This window comes from Nothobranchius furzeri, chromosome 4, assembly GCF_043380555.1.
Source record: "Nothobranchius furzeri strain GRZ-AD chromosome 4, NfurGRZ-RIMD1, whole genome shotgun sequence".
NCBI classification, from domain to species: Eukaryota; Metazoa; Chordata; class Actinopteri; order Cyprinodontiformes; family Nothobranchiidae; genus Nothobranchius; species Nothobranchius furzeri.
In genome coordinates, this window is record NC_091744.1 from 56,227,925 (window position 1) to 56,247,160 (window position 19,236).

At 45.6% G+C, this 19,236-nt stretch overlaps 1 protein-coding gene across 2 annotated transcripts in view; it reads left to right on the forward strand.

The window, feature by feature from the left end:
* Nucleotides 1-16,258, forward strand: part of ptdss2 (phosphatidylserine synthase 2) — a 37,838-nt gene extending 21,580 nt beyond the window's left edge. The window contains exons 4-13 of one of the 2 annotated variants that reach the window (XM_015963909.3): nt 82-164; nt 2,580-2,647; nt 7,871-8,005; nt 10,340-10,390; nt 10,699-10,812; nt 11,144-11,262; nt 12,005-12,119; nt 12,227-12,372; nt 12,451-12,636; nt 15,899-16,258. In XM_015963909.3, coding sequence (XP_015819395.1) covers nt 82-164; nt 2,580-2,647; nt 7,871-8,005; nt 10,340-10,390; nt 10,699-10,812; nt 11,144-11,262; nt 12,005-12,119; nt 12,227-12,372; nt 12,451-12,636; nt 15,899-16,052 — 1,171 coding nt within the window. In that variant the 3' untranslated portion in view covers nt 16,053-16,258. Of the gene's footprint in view, nt 1-81; nt 165-2,579; nt 2,648-7,416; nt 7,653-7,870; nt 8,006-10,339; nt 10,391-10,698; nt 10,813-11,143; nt 11,263-12,004; nt 12,120-12,226; nt 12,373-12,450; nt 12,637-15,898 lie in introns of those variants that run through there. The other variant, XM_054732844.2, reaches the window with a different exon arrangement.
* Nucleotides 16,259-19,236: the final 2,978 nt, after the last annotated feature.

A 19,236-nucleotide genomic window follows, 5' to 3' on the forward strand; every position in this document is an offset into this window, starting at 1 on the left:
CAGTTTTTCTGCACATTTAAACTTATTATTTATACATGAAACAAAACGTAATGGTGTCTGTTTGTGATTGGTCTCCTTTAGAGGCATCGTTGCCAGCATCCTGGTGTTTCTCTGTTTTGGAGTAACGCAGGCTAAAGACGGACCCTTCACCAGACCACACCCAGGTATGAAAGCTACCTTCATCAGCCTATGTGTCAAAGCAGGACCGCCCTAAAGGTCGTCTCATATTTAGCTCATAACATCGGTTTCTTTTGGTTTATTTTAAGATGATAGTATGAGCCAGTACCTCAGTAGGCTGTGACTGTTGGGGTCTAAGTTCAAGACTCAAAATAGCTAGAAGATTTACAGTTTGGGTCAGAAATCCATCCATCCATTTTCTGAACCCGCTTGTCCACGCAGGGTCGCGGAGGGGGGCTGGTGCCTATCTCCAGCGGTCAATGGGCAATCAGGCAGGGTACACCCTTGACAGAGTGCCAGTCCATCGCAGGGCAACACAGAGACGCACAGGACAAACAATCATGCACACACACACACCTAAGGACAATTTAGACAGACCAGTCAACCTAACAGTCATGTTCTTGGACTGTGGGAGGAAGCCGGAGTACCCGGAGAGAACCCACGCATGCACAGAGAGAACATGCAAACTCCGTGCAGAAAGATCCCAGACCGGGAAGCGAACCCAGGACCTTCTTGCTGCAAGGCAACAGTTACTTTTAAAAAGTAATTAGTTATAGTAACTAATTACTTTGTCGAAAAAGTAACTCAGTTACTTACAGAGCTACGAGATTATAAAGTAACTAATTACCAAGAAAAATAACTACTTAGTTATTTTTTTCATTAAAGAATGCAAGAAAAATGGGTTAATTGAACTTACTTAATTTACTATAAATGACTACAATAGTGAAATATAAATGACTCGTGACTGGAACATAACAAAATGTGTGTCAAAATGTTTTCTATAAACCTGAATAATTTAAACAAATAAGCACTTAACAGGAGGAACTACTAGCAGGAACATTACACTTATCTAGACTATTAAAAGGTCACTGTGTGATATTTAACAAGACCCCAATCAGCTAACATTTAAAATTGCAAATAGAAACACCTGTAAAGGTTCCCGAGCCTTTAAATGGTCTCTCAGTCTAGATAAATTACAGAAATAAATGTAATTTTGTACAGCATTTTAATTTTTCCAACTTCACATAATTGTGTGTTTTTAGCAGCATTTCTGTTGCTGGTAATCTAGTAACGGTTAAATAAATAAATATCCTTTAAAACGACACCAGAAGAGGCACAAGCCTGATGGAGGACTTACATTTACTAACTTGGGTCAGACCCAACCACAGAAGAGCTGAAGCTGGGTGGTAAACACACACGGGTAGTTCTAATAACACCTGAGCTCCATGACGTCTGAGACTGATGCATCAGTGTTACAGCGGGACTAAAGACATGATCAGAAACAGGTTACAGCTGGATGATCTAGGAAGGCAGAAGATCAGGACGTCTGAGCGGTGAACAGGTGAGCGGACCTTCGGGACGTCCCACTGTCACGCTAAGAAGGGCACGGCTGCAGATCCACACCTGCAGCCGTAGACTATTCATCACGTCTTCCTCGTTCTTCACGGGCCGTGATGCGCTTGGATGAAAACATCTGCCTCTTTAGCTCCTGATCAGCTGATGACAGCTTCAACACACCGCGCTGCTTAATGCACGCATTTCCTTACCAGTAACAGAAACTACGTTTTGATAAAAGAAGACGGTAATTAATTAGTTTGCTTGTTACTGGAAAAAATTTTTTTTTAGTTATTTTAAACGGCGTTATTCCCTTCACTGCTCACAGCTGACCTCGGAGGTAAAGGAAGGACAGACGGAGACTCTGGGTGGAGGACAGGTGCTGGTTGTTGCTCAGACTAGTCGTTAGGACATGATTTGTGGTGTCTGCCGCCCTGATTTGCAGGTTTGTATCTGATCGACTGAATGAATCACATCCTCTAACCTGTTGAGCGAGTCAGTTTGGTTCTGTTGTTGTTCGGTTGTTTTTCAACAGATTTGTATCCTGGGATTTTTTCAGGTGTGTAACCTGTCTGGGAGTGCCACAATATCTGACCTCACCAACTAACAAGACAAATCAAGGACACTCCTTATGGGGGAGGTTTAAAGAGGTCCATCTCTGACTTACTTTTGAAAATTATCATTCACTCTTGAGCTTAACATGCAGGGTGAACATGAAAATAGTCTCCTACACCCATAACCTGCATTAGCTTCTGATAGAAAACAGACGGTGAATCTCTAGGATTAGAAAATCCTGACAGATCTACGTCACACCGTCACTAACATTCATGGAGTCACCCGTCTTGACTCACAACAGGGAAGGCTGTTGTTGGTTTTGCGTCCAGAAAACAGCAGAGAACGTCTTGGCTAGCAGAAGCTAACTGTTAACCCCATCACACAGCAGAACTCCTCCAGGCTTGTGGCATTTCTGGAGATAAAACATCAACGTTGCAGAGCAAACCGTGTCAGTGGTCGAGTCACGCAGCGCTGCTGTTAGTCAGTCACTCTCATTTGTGTTTTTTCTGCAGCTTACTGGCGATTCTGGCTGTGTGTGACCGTCGTCTATGAGCTGTTCCTCATCTTCATCCTGTTTCAGGTGAGTCTTCATAATTCCCACAGTTAGAAACTCACGGATGCCTTGGTTAAAATCTTAGATTGTGTGTATTATTTACACACATCTATGAATGAAGGCCAACCGAAACACACACTTATAATCCAGCCTCAGCTCGGTTTTAGTCCAGGTTTTGGTCCAGTTTCTGTTTTTTTGCAACGATTTTCAGGAAGTCTCTTTCCTCTCATCCGTTTTTAATTGAAACGTCAGAGAAGACCCTTCGTTACTGAACATGCAGATGGTTAAGACTTTACATGCAGACTGGTTTGAGTTTGGCAAAAATCCAGACTACATATTTAAAAATCTAAATGAATTAATGAGTAAATAAACATGTTTTTTAGGTGTATGTAGTATTTTTTTTTATATTCTTAATGCATCATTTTCAGGCTATTTCCTTAAAACTATTATTTTATTTGAACTTATTTTAGTCTGTTTTAACTAAAATAAAATTAGAATAATAAATAATAAACCAGTTTAGTGAAATATAAAGTTCAGATGCAAAGAGATTCTTTTACAGACGAAGTAATTAGAAGAAGTAACTCTTTTATAAATGATCATTGAAAAACATCTACAGCTGCTTCAGTGTTCCGCTGCTCCTCTGTGAGAGGACCACTCCATTAAAACACGATAGAACGGTTTTTAATAATGGAATGGAAGAGAGAGATTAAAGGTATAGCGCGTTTAGAAAAAATCCACACTCTGTTTCCAAGTAGCTGGTGGCATTGCAGCACTTCTTCTAGCAGTGATCTGAAGTTACTTTCTGAACTTGAGCTCACCCGTCAAGCAGAAAACCGGCGACGGGGGCAAAGACACTTTTTCCTCTTGCAACTTTCAGCCATTTTCAGTAGAGCTCGGTGAGAATGGCGAGGAACGAAGGCGTATCGCTCCACACATAAACAGCACGGCCTTGCGTGAGAGCTTCACCAGAACGATTGACAGTTATGTGGAACGATGGTTCAGATCATCCACCCAGTAGAGGAACACCTTTTAAACGTACTAGGGTTGTCACGGTGTGAAAATTTAACCTCACGGTTATTGTGACCAAAATGATCACGGTTTTCGGTATTATCGCTGTATTTTTTTTAAACGTGCTACATTTTCACACAATTAAATAAACCTTGTATGTCAGGAAATATTGTCCTCAGTTTGTGTCTAAATTTTGCCTAAAATGTGTTATTTTGTAATCATGTTGTTTATTTGTTTGCATTTTTTCCCTTTAGTCTTTAAAATACCAATATTTACCCATAACTTCTTATTTTATGTCTGCTTGATGTTATCCTTTTAAAAATTTTAGATCAGATGACACTCAGTACTCAAGTAGCCTTCTAATCAGATACTTTTTTACCCTTACTTGAGTAATAAACCCTATATCAGGAAAATATTGTCCTCGGTTTGTGTCCTTCCAGTGAGCTTTGCAGATGTGGGAAAATGTCATCAGGCAGTAATCGTTGTTGAATTCATAATTATTCTCGGAGAGAGACCAACTCTTATCTACCCGGGGAGCCCCGTAATGCATAGCGTCATTTCAACATGGGGGTGTCCGCGACACGGTTTATATGTAGGTAGCGGCGCTGCGGCTGCTTTATATAGCGACTCGTTGCATTCTCCCTCAACCCAAATCCTCGGATCACGCATTTTAGCTAAAACGCTAACGTTAGCTTGCCTTGCGTTGACTGTAGAGTTGTGGGTGATGGTCACGCAGATGTGTCGTGAGATTTGAATCGTTGCTGCCTTTCACAGACACTTTTTCTGCTCGTGCTGCAAACAGGATAGCCGTCTTCGATCAACTGTCCCTCGGCATTCTTCAAATATCCAAAAGATGCCCGTACTTCCCACTCTGTCTTCTTTGAGGGATAATAAATGTCCTCCTGAGCACTGCCGTCTCCTCCTTTGGCCATTATTTCAGCTTTAGCTTCAAGAAAGTTTTGGTTGTAAACAACAAAGTGCGCATGTGCCGCCGACAACTTCTGCAGATGATACGGTGGCTGGTAAGGGTCACCGCGCCTACATCGCAGCCACGGTAATCCACCGAGATAATTTAGTTTTTTTTTTTTTTTTTTACCGTGTCCTGTCTGGCTGTGAAGCAAGCAGAATTGATGTCTGAATGCTGGTGACAAGCCTTACAGATTTATTCTCAGGTGGAGCATCAAAGCGTTTGCTTTTAATGTCACGCCTGATACTTAAAACTTTATTGTTATTGTTGTTGAATGCTTTGTAATTCCGACCAGACACGGAGACAGAGGTGAAAGAGAAAGGAAGAGAAAAGGTGGAGAGAGAGGAAGGGGGGGGGGGGGGTTCCACAAAAATAAACAATGAACAAGAGTCTGCTTCTAGACCTGCAGAAAAAGACAAAAAAAACAAAAGCAAAAGGACACAAAAAAGGGACACAACAACAATACAACAAGATCTACCTATCACTGCGTCAACTTGATGAACAAAAACAAAAAAAAACAATATATATATATATAATTAACATTGCTTAACTGAAGAATCACGATAATAAATCACAATGCATTAAGTGCCCACCATAGTCTTAAGACATGTGTTGAACGTGCCCAAGCCCATACTTTTGAGAGCACCATGTGAGCACCTGTATGTGTACACGCGCTTGTTTATGTAAGGTTTCTCTATAGGAGCGTCCAACAGAGAGTGTGAGGGACCACAGATCCGCCCCCCAAAGATGTGCAGGAGACGGGGGGAGCTCCAAGTCCCAGAGATCCAGGCGTTGCCCCAGAATGCAGGAACCCCAAGGAGACTGCAACCAGAAAGGCCCCCGCCCCCCTCGAGAGGCACAGAGGATCGCCCCGGGGGGCCACAACCAGCAGCCGGCAGAGTCCCTGGAGATATCAGCGGCAAGCCCACAGGCCCGCCCGCAGCCTCCCACCCCCTAGCCGGCCGAGCCCGGGACCCAGCGACCCGGGACCCAGGGGTGACCACCCCCGCCGGGGACCCAGCAGAGCCCAGGGACCCAGACCCCACCAGGCAGCCACCGGGATCTATCAGGCAGATGCCAAAATCTTAAACCCCCAGACCCGGTTGCCACGAACACTCAGGCAGACCATGGCACAAGCCCCCACACCAGGTGTGGCAGGGGGAGGGGGGACAAAGATCTATATCATCAAGAGAAGTTCCAGGAGAGGGGAGGACCCAAAGGCCCCACCTGACATATACAGTCATACACAAACACAGTCACACACTCCCTCCCTCATGCTCACACATACACATACAACCCAAGACTTACAAAAATACACGCCGGACACTCACTCATGCTCCCCATACACACCCTATTAACTCTGGTCCCGGTACTGCTGCACATGGGGTACAACCATCACCGGTAACCAGAGTTTGACCCTTTCTGCTGGGGTGCTGATGAGCAGGCTCCCCCGCCCAACGCTGAGCACAGCAACCCACCACCCCAGACCCCAACCAGACGGCCAGATCTCCCTCCTAGCCTCCAGCCCCAGGAAGCCAAGCAACAACAGAGGTGGCAAAGACCCCTAGTCTCCCTCCACCTGCTCCAATATAGTGTTGTGTGATCATGAGGTGTATTCCATGGCTGTGGTGAGTGGGCAGTGCGGGCATCATCCGGCATATGCCAGCTGATGCCACCGCACCACCCCACTTACACCCTCAGCCATCAGTGTCTAAGTGCGGTTTAAAATTGGAAGTGGGCACCGGCACTCGGGAGGAGGCTGAAATATCCCCCTGCCAAATGCCGTTGAATGTGCTCACTCCCAAGGCCCTAAGTGTGTGTTTGTGTGGAATGTCGTCAGTGGAAGTGTATAAGGTGCAAATAAAATTGGGGGGCAGGTTGCCACAGGAATGCGGAAATGGGGTCCATACCTGCACTCCCTGACTTGCCCACCCCCCAAGGTCCTATGTGTATGTTTGTGTGATGATGTGAGGGAGCAGGAGGAGAGAAATATGTGAGGATGGGGAGGAATGGCTGGTTGGGCTTAGCCCTCCAGGGAGCCAGCTCCCCTACTGGCCCCAATAGGCACCTCTGTTGTCAAACTGCCACCCAGGGCATGGAGACCCCAGCCCATCCTGCCAGGGCCCAAAGCAGCAGCATTACAGAGCCTCACGGAGTCCGAGGGCACCAACCCAGCCCCATCCCAGCAGAATATCTATGCCCACCCCTGCATTTGCACAACTTCCAGAATATAGAAGACATGGGACATCCAGGTAAGGTTGGGTCCTCCCCCTCCTGGACCTCCCCCTCCCCTGTGATGGAACGGCAGAGGAGCCAAGGTCTACCTGATGCCCCCGAACCCGGGCCAGGCACTGCTGAGTGTTCCTGCCTTCTTCCCGGCAGCATACATGTCAGGACCCGACCCCCAAGGCCCCGCCCAGATCCCCACATGGGGCCGGCCACCCCCAAACCCCGAGCCCCCAGGCCCCCACCCAGACCCGCCCAGGGGTATTGCAGCCGTCAGGCAGTGACCCATGGCCGCCGCCAAGATCCCCAAGGGGCCCCACTCACAACCGCCAGCAGTCCACCCCCCGAGGCAACCCAAGCACCTCCAGAGGGGGGCAACAGCCCCCCAGTCCCAGACACCCCCAGTGAACCCACCTCCAGGGAACATCCGGATACTCCAAACTCAGACCCCCCCCCACCCCCCCCCCACCCACCCACCCACACCATCCCGCAGGACAACATCAATGGCCCCCCACCCTCGCTATGTGATGGAACCGATCAAAGGAGCCCAGAGAGATTCATCTGAAGTGGAAGCAGAGGTTATATCAAGTGCAATATGATCTAACAAAAGATTTCTATACTGGTTAATGCAGAGACTTTCTCTATTTTTCCAATTCAAGAGGATAGTTTTCTTAGCGATGCATATGGCAGTCAGAACCACGTGAACCAAAGATGTTGCAATCGGGACATCGTGCAGCTGTCCCAGTAAACAAAGAGAGTGGGAAGTTGGGATATGACATTTCAGACATTTTGACAGATCCTCACATACTCTACCCCAAAATTCCTGGACAGGTGGGCAGGACCACAGTGCATGAAAGTAATTGTCTGAAATGTTGTTTGTGCAGTGTGTACAGGTGTCAGACGACACAAACCCCATCTAATAATTTAGTTTTTTTTAAAAACAAGACGGTTATTATTATTGTCAACTTTTTTACTGGGGTTTACTGCTACACCGGTTACCGTGACAACCCTAAAACGTACAGAATACTAATCTCCATCCCGTTCCTCAGACGGTGCACGATGGACGCCAGTTTATGAAGTACATCGACCCAAATCTTGGGGTGCCCCTCCCTGAGCGTGACTATGGAGGGAACTGTCTCATATACGACCCGGGGAACACTACCGACCCCTTTCACAACATCTGGGTAAGAAAACACTTTTTATTTCCGTCACCTAAGAGTTTTTGTACATTTTTGACCCAGATTTCCTGCATTCTTTACTTGAAGCGTGTTTCATTTGTGCATCGTAGTGGTTTATTAGGTCACATAACCTGACTCCTGTAAGGAAATGACCACACTCTACACCTAAACAGCTGTCTGTCCTACATGTTCCACTGTCCTTTAGCTTGTCTTTTCTTTCCATGGCCCTCTACCTTAGTTTTTTTCTTTTCTGTGTCACTTTGTGTTTTCTTTTCCTTTACAACATCGCATCCCCTCAGTCTGAGCTGCTGGAGTCGAGAGCAAACTCCAGTCTATAAACACAACCGGCTCCGCGTCCTTGTCCTGAAACTTCTCTGACTGGGTCAAACCACACCTTTGTCCACCTAATGATGACCAGGTGTAACCGCTCTTCAGCATGTCACGCAGAAACGACAACGGCGGACTCAGTGGTGGTGTTGAACATTCTGCCAAGTCACTGGCCTTGGAAAAGGCAGCAGGCGGAAAACTCTGGAGCCCCCTGTGACTCCACCCCCTAGCCAATCAGGGTCCGACGGCGGCTGACATCATGTTTTTGGCTCGGCTCGGAAAACCACATCCAAGCAGGTTGTCAGAGGCAACTTGATGGGAAATCTGTCCAAGCGGGCCGAGTGGATTTGAGTGGTGCTGATGGAAAACCTCCATAAGTGGAGCTCATTCCCTGTGAGGGGTGGTTGTCCGAGGTCGTGAGTCTTAAATGGAAGATGCAGGAATGCTCTCTCCTTGTTGGGAGTGAGTTTCTGCCTCAAGCAAGTTCTCAAATTAAAGGCCAAGTTCACTGAGAACCTGTGTTTTGTTAAATTTTGAAATAAGATTGATCACTCAGAGTTTAACATGCAGGCTAAACGTGAAAGTAGTCTTCTACCCCTATTTCCTGTGTTTGCTGCTGAGAGAAAGTAGGTGAGGAAACGCTCTGATTAGGAATTATTTGTGAAGATAAAGCGGTAGAGTCGCGTCTTTAACAATCCATTTATGATCCTGCCATTTGGAGCTAAACCCAAAGAGCGAACAGCCTGGATCCAAACAGTTGCAAAGAGTTTAGGGTTTCTGGCCTCAGATTGAGAGACGAGCCATTTGGAATAGAACCGCTGCTCCTCCTCATCAACAGGAGTCAGCAGGGATGGGGCCAATGGAAGGAGATCCCAGCCAGGTCTTTCTGAGTAGGGCTGGAGAGTGTTGCTCAGGGGTGTCAAACTCATTTTAGCTCAGGGGCCACACTGAGGGAAATCTAGTCCCAAGTGGGCCGGACCGGTAAATTAAAAACAATTTCAGATTGTTTTCTTTGTTTTAATACAGTCGAGATAAAACAAAGCTTGAGCCTGAGGACAGTGTATCCAAAATAGTACAAGTACATCACCTGAAGTGTACTTGAAAATTTGAAAAAACTAAAAAGTTCAATAAATAAAAAATAAAAAATTCCTTAGTGATTCAAAGAGCTTACAGATCACATGGCTAGATCAGTTTCATGCAGCATGTAAAGTATATTTGACTCATTTCGCCTAACATCTTCTAGCTTTCACCAGCACATCAATATCAGAAGTCACATCCTGAGTGGCAGCCAACTTCAGGATGTGATTCAAGTTCTTGTGTGAGCCTTGGGCGCAGCTTTGTTTTATTTATACTCATTACAGAGAAAACTTGCTCACAATGATAAGTTTATTTTCACTCTACATTGTAAAGTGGGAAAATAAAGTTTACACAACCATCTCGCGGGCCGGATTTAACCCACTTGCAGGCCGGATCCGGCCCGCGGGCCACATGTTTGACATCCCTGGTGTTGCTGGGGGAAGGGATGGCTTTGCATTCTTCCTGGATCTGTTGCCTTGACAACCTGAACTTTGACATGTGGTAGAAATGGACGGACATTGAGAGTTTGGGTTTAGAAGTGTTTTGTAACATGGTAGTGTGAGCCAACACACACACACACACACACACGCACGCACGCACGCACGCACGCACGCACGCACACACGCGCACACGCACGCACGCATCACTGGTGGGAAGAAAGACATGAGGGAAACTCGTCTCGTGGGGTTAAAACCCACAGAAGAGGTTCTCTGATCTGAATCTGTTTCCTAACAAATGTGTCCAGATCCAGCTGCACGTTTAATTGTTCTCTTGTCATTTCCTTTCGTCATTGTTTTTGTGACACTGTAGGAATGTGCAGAGAGGGTTCCTGAGTGCAGATTTGTTTTCTGAGACCATGCTGGTGATCATTTCTAACAGGAAGGAAGGAACATGTGGTAGAAGTTGTTAAACGAGGAGATTTGTTTACCTCTGCAGGATAAGATGGACGGATTTGTTCCTGCTCACTTCCTGGGGTGGTATATCAAGGTAGGCCGAGACTGTTGTTTCTGCCTGCTTCACAGGAGTCGCATGAATTTTCTATCTAGCTTCATGAAATCAGTCAGGGTCAGGGTTAGGGTTACCCTAACCCTTTGATGCCAGTTTTTTCTGGCTGTTAAAATGTTTTTGTATTAATAAATGTGACTAAATCAGGAGTCAGAAATAATAACTGTGGACTGGTGTTTAGTTGTAACGCTGCAAAGAGACTTACTTAGTCTAAAGCGTTGATCTCTGCTTGTATTTTGACCTCCTCCCACTCTGCAGCCGCCTCCTGTACCTCTGTTCTTTGTCTCCAGACCCTGATGATCCGGGACTGGTGGATGTGTATGATAATCAGCGTCATGTTTGAGTTCCTGGAGTACAGCCTGGAGCATCAGTTGCCTAACTTTTCAGAGTGCTGGTGGGACCATGTGAGTAGAATCAGTCCCTTCTCGACACGCCTGTTGTGAGACACTCCCAACGAGAGTTGAGAACTGGAACTGACTTGGAGACAAGCAGTTACACGAAAAATCGAGCCTCAGCTGTATTTACTGAAGAAGCCACGGAGACTGGTTTTCAGCGTGAATCTGATTTTTTTATGAGAGAATTTGCACAAAATTCACTCCTATTTAGAAAACGAATACTGAGCTGTTAGTTTTCCTCACACGATGCAGAGCAGCTTAATTCTATTTTGACCTCCATGTAGGTAGATCATGGTTGTGTATACGCATTGCTGGACCTCATTCATTTGTTTCCCTCCAGTGGATCATGGATGTGTTGGTTTGCAACGGTTTGGGGATCTACTGTGGTATGAAGACGTTGGCCTGGTTATCCATGAAGCCGTACCAGTGGCAGGGCCTCTGGAACATCCCTACATACAAGTACGACTACTACATTATACACTTTGATCTGCTATCAGTGGAACTTCCTGGGAGCCATATTGGATTTTAAAGGCTTATGTTGGACATCAGCTTTATTTAAAGGGATATTCCACCCTGAGGGAAACTTAGTCTATTTCCATATTCCCACAGAGTTGGATAAGTGGGAAAACGTCGTTCTCCTAATCTGGTAGTTTTCCGTTAGCTTTAGCTTAGCAAAAACAATGTAAGTGAATGGTAACGGCTAGCGTTTCATGTAAAAAGTCATGAAATTGACTCAATGCTCACATTTTTTCTTGGTAACCTTAATAATCATGTTGACTGCAAATGATGGTTGATGGTATGGGCATCTGGTCAGGATGCCTCATGGACGCCTCCCAGGGGAGGTGTTTCAGGCATGTCCTGCCAGCAGGAGGCCCCCGGGTCGACCCAGGACACGTTGGAGAGGTTACATCTCCAATCTGGTCCGGGAACGCCTTGGGGTCCTGCCAGAGGAGCTGGTGGAGGTGGCCGGGGAGAGGACGGTCTGGAGCTCCCTAGTTGGGATGCTGCCCCCGCGGCCCGGACCCGGATAAGCGGAGGAAGACGACGACGACTGCAAATGAGAAATATGAAGGAGTTACAGGAGCTGATTTAGACTTGGGTCTCCATCGTGACAAAGCACCATCTTAAGCCTCCTCTGCAGGACACATGGACATTGCCCAAAGAGACTATTTATTATTGATCTTTTCTCTTCGCCTCACAGAGGGAAAATAAAGCGAATAGCATTCCAGTTCACGCCATACAGCTGGGTGAAGTTTGAGTGGAGACCAGCGTCAAGCCTTCGCCGTTGGCTCGCCGTACTGGGCATCATCTTCATGGTATTAAAACTTTAGAAAAACACTGACACACTGTCTCCAGAAGCTCTCAGATGCTGCAGTCATTACATGGCTCTCGACATTCTGTGTGTTTCCTCTTGCCCTGACAGTTCCTCTTGGCTGAGCTAAACACCTTCTACCTAAAGTTTGTGCTGTGGATGCCTCCAGAACACTACCTGGTGCTGCTTCGCCTCGTCTTTTTTGTCAACGTGGGAGGCGTGGCCATGAGGGAGATCTATGACTTCATGGATGACCCGTGAGCAGCAGAACTGAAACTCCTTTCATCAGCAGAGTACGGTGAAAGCATCTTTTCTGTTTTTTGTGTCTCCAACAGGAAGTTCCACAAGAAGCTGGGCCAGCAGGCGTGGCTGGCAGCAGCAATAACTGTGACCGAGTTCCTCATCGTGGTCAAGTACGACCCCAACACACTCATGCTGCCCATCCCCTTCTTTGTCATGCAGTGCTGGTTCCTGGGCATCTTCCTCATACTGATCTGGACCGTGTGGAGGTTTTTCATTCGGTAAGAGATGGTTAGTGGGCGGGGCTAAGAGGGCAGCGTTGGTTCTGATTTAGATTCTGAAACTCATGTGGATTCATTTTCTCTTAATTAATGAATCTTTTTGCTGAGTGGCGTTCCTGTAAACCCCAGCAGAACGTTGAGCTACACATCTGTTTCTGCCTTATCCTGCCTCCTCCTCTCCCTCCCTCCCCACCCCTCTACAGTAATGTGTTTACCTAGGGAGGTAGGAGTCCACCTTTCTTATCCCTCTCGCATAGAGCTGGGCAGTAACATGAAGTTGTTCATGCGTTTGTAATGTCACGTTTGGACTATGCTAACTCTCTGTTATACGGGGTTCCCTCCTCTTCAACGGTACGCCTCCAACTGGTACAGAGTGCTGCAGCGAGATTTCTAACAAACACAGACCAATGGCAACACATCTCACCTGTTTTGGCAAATTTGCACTGCTTCCTGTTCAGTTTCGGATTAAGTTTAAAATTCTACTGCTGGTGTATAAATCTTTGCATTAAATGGCACCCTTTCATTTGGCGTGGCTTTTAAGCCCCTATGTTCCGGTGCGAACCTTGAGGTCCTCTGACCAGCACCTTCTGCTCGTCCCTCCAGCTCGCTATAGGGCACGTGGCGAACGGGCTTTTTCAGTTTGTGCACCCAAGCTTTGGAAGCAACTCCCCCTGACAGTCCGACTTGCCCCCTCCCCTCCAACTTTTAAAGTACGTCTGAAGACATATTTTTATTCCCTGGCTTACCCAGCTGAGATTGTTTAACCCTTAAGTTTGTCTGTTATTTAAGTTTTTTTAATTATTATTTATTTTTACTTTATTTTTTATTACTTATTTTTGTCTAATGACGCCGCTGTTTTCTAGTTTGGTGATCTGTTACTTTAGTTTTGAAGTGTTTTTATCTATTTTATGCTGCTGTCTTCTAGTTTGGTGTCCTATCGTCTTGTACAGCACTTTGGTTGGCGTAGTCGCTGTTTAAACGTGCTTTATAAATAACGGATGATGATGATGATGATGATGATGATGAATAAATAAATCGAAAATGTATTGTTTTTAAAATTTCTGACTGTTATCGGGATAATTACTCCCATGCCAGTAAATTTGATAATAATAAAATGAAAAGATGCGTGTAGGTTGGCAACGTTCATGTCCCTTTAAGAAGCTGTACCACCTTGAGTCACGTAAAAGTATGGCTGTGTTCGAGATACGCCAGTTCTGCACAGATTAGACCAGCGGTGATCGGCGAGCAGTGCTTGCCGGTTAGATTTGTGTCCGACTTGACGCCGACTTGCTCTGAAGTCATGCATACGTAGGCAACGATAACCTTGTGAGATCAAGGCAGCCGCAGATTTTGGATCAAGGCGCTGCAGTTGCTCTCCACCGGCTGCAAAACCTAGAGGATGACGGGAAACGCCTGGCTCTCACCTGATCTAAGATCTGATTGGTTCATATTTTGATCCAAACATCCGGTGGTAGAACATGAAATGTTAGTAGGTCACATGTATTCTGTAAATCATGTAACGTTGATGATGACAACTACATAGGTCACAAGGAGAAATGTGTTTTGTGTTCTTTTGACATGTTTCCTATGAGCACACTGAAGCTACAGCTGATAACCTTTACTTATTATTACAGTCATGTCTCCATATACAATATATGATATCCACAAGCACGTGAGGATGTGTTTCAGCTGCTAACAGGCACCAGAATTAAAATAATTAATTAAACAAGTATGAACTCTAACGGGATATCTTCAGCCATCGTCACCCCCGAGCTACACATGTAGGAAATTGTGTCCGACTTAAACGCCGGCTTTCAGCCACTCCCCCTGCTGCTTCCGTCTGCTCTCATCTGTTTTCCAGGTGAGGCGCAGCTCAACTCGAACACGGCCTATGGCTCAAGGTGGTACATGTGACAGCCCCATCTAGTGGACAACTTTTGTCTCTGCACTTACCTGTAGTTATCGTCCATTTATCGTTATGGAGGTGAAATCCTCAATATATTGTGATACTGATTTTAGGCGATATTGCCCAGCCCTACTCTCGCATCATCAGTAGATTTTTGAGGTCCTTTAGAAAAGTCAGAAGTTCCTCTTTGTGGACTCGCCTGCTGAAGATAACTAACAACGAGCTAACGCTAACATGAGCCAACTGATACTAAATAAGCCACAAAGTAAAAAGATCCACATTGTTGGTCATAAAATATTATTACTTACAAGCTCTGTAACAACAAATCCAGGTAACCATTAGCCCAGCCCCCTTCAGATGAGTATAGGCCATACAGATGTCCATTCTGGTTTTAGCTCCGTCAACAACCACCGGGACTGCTCCGTTTCCACCTAGGAAGTGCTTCAACTCTTCTGGGAGGGGATATTTTAGACTCCCAAAGCTGCTAAAAGTAAAATTCAGAATGATGATCGTCCATCTACAGAGCCAGCCAACAAAAAAGTTGCAACACTCCCAACCTATCATCATCTCAGAGATCGTCACACAGACAAATCAGCCCCAAATGAGTCGGATTACATTATTGACTGAACGGATTTAACAGTAATATTAGAACAATCCAGTGAACGATGGTTCATATTGTGTTGTTCTACGTTTCTCGTGTCTACAACAAGCCCGTACGGCAAGCCATTTTAATATTTAGTCAACCACACCTCTCTGTATTTCCTGTTCTACATAGAAATGGAAATTAAATTAAAGCAATGAAAAACACAGTGCTGCACTTTTGGAATGATGCAGGGAGTAAATAAGCCAGTAGGTCACACGAAAGCCGCGTATACATGAAATTGCATCGCTGCTGTACTTTTATTTTGAAAATTACCAGGAATTTTACTCTGAAACCGTGTGTGATTTCTTGTCTAGCCCTATGTTAACTGCAGATGTTGACGTGCACCAGAAGTGGCTCACAGCAAAAATTGAACCTGATGCTATTTTTAGCGGCGCGGCGTAAATTGCCCCGTCGCTGCTGGTTGGAAAAACTCCATAAACTAATGGATTCTTTTTGAAGCCGTGACGTTCTGCTGCTGATGCTTTCAGTGTGAAACCAGGGTAAAACTCCTCCACTTGGGTCAGGACCTCGTCTCTGACCTGGAGAAGGCATTCTACCCTTTTCCGACTCAAGACCATGGTCTTGGATTTAGAGGAGCTGATTCTCATCCCAGCTGCTTCACGCTTGACTGCGAACCGCTGAGCAATAAGACTCAGTGGAAGAATGAAAGAGTTGGTCCCAACGGTGACGTCTTTCCTTCCATCTTCCCACAGTGACATCACACTCCGATACAAGGAGACACGTCGGCGCAAACAGGAGACGCCTGCCGACTGGGACCACCCACTGGGCAACGGCAGCACGGCCGCCCCGTCCGGTCGGAGCAAACTGAATGGCAGCTCCGAGATGCTGCGTCACAGGAAGTCGTGAGGGCACGAGGTCAGATGGGAAATGACGTAGAAGCAAACAGATGGACACACGTGTGCTGGGGACTCTTGTGCTAAGAGCAGTCACCGAGCTGAGGCGGGATTTTTGGGTGTACTTACTTTTACACCACACTACAAGGACTTACCTCTGTCTTTTTTATTAAACTAAACCGTAAAAAAGGGTTATAGATGTTACACTCCTGGACAAAAATCAGCCTCTCTTGTTTGTTTGTTTATTAATAATAAACACGGGGGGGGGGGGGGGGGTACAGCTCAGCAGCAGCTTCCATCCCTATAAAGATGCTTGTTTGTGTTGCAGGTCAGGAGAGGGAGAGTTTTTGTAGCAGGAGCTGGTTTTTAGTCCACTGCTATGCAGCCTTCAGAATAAAAGCATCACATTTAGAGTTTTTATCTCTGGCATTCCAGTACACTAAGCCTGGTTTACACGTGGGAGGTGGTTAAAGCTTTTGTTAGTTTAGTGTTTAGTGGGAAATCTGAAGTTTCAAGGTCCATGTTGGGTTGGTTCTCAGAAACCTTGGTTTAACAATCCTCAAGGAGATTGATCTTATTCTAGTTGATTTGGTGATTTTTCACAGAAGGGGAAGTTTAATTGGGGTCTTTTCAAAATGGTTTAAAGGATTTTAAACACCAGGTTCAGCTCATTTCCTGTCATCAGGTTCTGGAAAACCTGCGACGCATCCTCGACAATCACGCCGACGTTAAAAACGGATGGGAATGATTCTGTTTTCGATGCTGGAAATGGTAAAATGTGATTTAAATTGTATGTTGAGAACTAGCGGTTTAAGCTAGCACGGCAACGACGTTAAACGCCTCACAATCATTGGTTACCAGCAGAAAATGTTTCTAAAGGTTTCACCCAAACACCTCAGTTCTTCTTTCCTTTATTTCACTTGTTTTTAAGATTCTGATTGCTGAGCTCCGATTATTAGTCTTGTCAGTTGTTCATTTTATTAAGAGCAGATTTTCTTTCTCAAATAGTAAAAAAGGCCAAATTTTTGTGTCTATTGTTGGAATATTTAGCTTTTGTGTCTGTGGGGGCTTATGCAGACATGCTTGGTTTGGGACTATCAGAAAAACAAAACGCCTGTTTCCTGAAAATTAGCATTTAATGTAATTATTGTTTTAATCTCTTATTAGATCGGATAATACAACTCCAGTTTAGAGACTTTAGAAGGAAATTGGCTCAATTAGATCAGAACCAAACAGCATCGTCAGGGTTGGCTCGAGTCCTGCTGACGCTGCTGTAGACTTGGTTTCTTTTTTAGAACAGCCTGAAGGTTTTAGCCACCTTTCACGTTTCTTTCTGGTTTTTATTTCCTCGTGTGAGTCCTGCTGGTTCAGACGCGGCTGTTTCCTCCTGAATTTGTTAAAAGTTCAGAAACTGGGGAGATGATGTGATGTAAAAATAACTACAAGTTTTAAAACCAATGAAGTCAAAAATCAGCAGAAGTGTTTGTGTGTTTCACTCCCAGCCACAGGGGGGCGGTAGATCTTCAGCTCTGTGCTGACACCTGGTGTAAATGTCATTATCAGCCTAATTTGTGTCGATGTGAAAGATCAGATAACAGCAACACGCTGCTTCTGCAACATTTTTTAATGTTTTCAATAAAAGCAACAGAAAACCTGAGTTTGTCGTTCTCTCTGGCACTTTTCCTGCCTTTTCTTTACACACAGACTTGTGTCTTAAGACAAAATATAGAGCAAACACGGCTGCTGAGACTTTATCCTTGGGCTTAAAACCTGAACTTTTAATACCAAAGTGGTGAGAAAGCAAGGGCGTAGATATGAGTTTATTATTTGGGGGCGGGGGGGGGGGGGGGGGGGGCACTAGAGACTGACATCTGCCGACAGGGGTAAGATTACAGTTACAACCCAGAGAACATTGCATGACACTAATGAGATATCCAGGAAATTTGAGATATCCAGGAAATTGTCAAACTGAGAGACACGCAGCTGGTGGAGAACAAGCACTGGAAGATAGACAGTCGCTCGTGGACGAGATCAGAGAATGTAGGCAGTTTGAGTGTGTGCTAGGGAGGTGGGGTCTGACAAGTTGATGCACCCCTGGCCACTGAGTGTTCACACACGGATGCAAGTCTTCCATTTAGCTGTGTAAGCACGGCGCCTCGACATTGAGAAACGCCCTTTGTCTTCAACTCCTGAGCAGCACGGACACCGCTATACTGTTAGAGTACGACTGAAAATGACATGAAAGCTTTTCAAAACAAGCTCTGCTTTGAACAGGTGTTGCGACTGGACAGAACACCGGCCAGGCCGAACTGATGCCGGTATTTGCAGGTGTGCTGCTGATAGAAACCCCCTGCATCAGGAGCATACGCCAGTCAGAAACAGCGTTTCCAACTAACTAGCTGTGGAATTATGTTTTACTTTGATAAAACAATAAAAGATGAGTGTTGTTACTTTATTCAGTTTGAGGATGTCAAGGTCTGTGGTGAGCTTCCTTTGAGCGCTGTTTGAAGGTGGGCGTGCCCAAGAGCTGTTTCAATTGTAGCTGATCCCATCATTAATGACCATCAACACCATCTTGTGTTCATTTAGGTCATCCTTTATATAATAGAGTGACCATATGTCATCTTTTCCTCGGACATGTCCACTTTTCACTCTGCGTCCCGGGCGGGGTTCTTGTATTGATGAAAATGTCCGGTTTTTCATCCAGGAGCAGGGATCGAATTATGTGGGAGCTGGATATCCTACACATCCAGGGGAGCCGGAAAAAACGTTTCCACCTATATTACATCATTTATGGACTCTCAGCGTACCGGGTGTTCTTTTGAACAGAGAGCAGCACAGCGCTGATCGTTGCGCTCCAGGCTGCTGCGTCCAGCACACGGTCCATTCTCAAAGTGGCGCAACCAAAAAACTATAATTAACACACGATCGTTCATGTCCGCACATGTTCTCTACTTTCTGTCTTATTTGTGCCTGAAGCGCTCTGCTACTGCGGAGCTCATCACCTGTGCTGCGGTGATTTCACCTAACTGACGCAGCATCGAAACGCGCTCTCCGCTTTGCGGTCAGGAGATCCCTTTGATCTGCTCAGAAGTAACTGATGAGGTGAAAAGATAAGAATCCAGGCAGCAGATTTTCTGGAGAGTTTAGAGGAGATGCAGGAAAATGAGAGACAGACAGGACAGGAAAACAGTTAA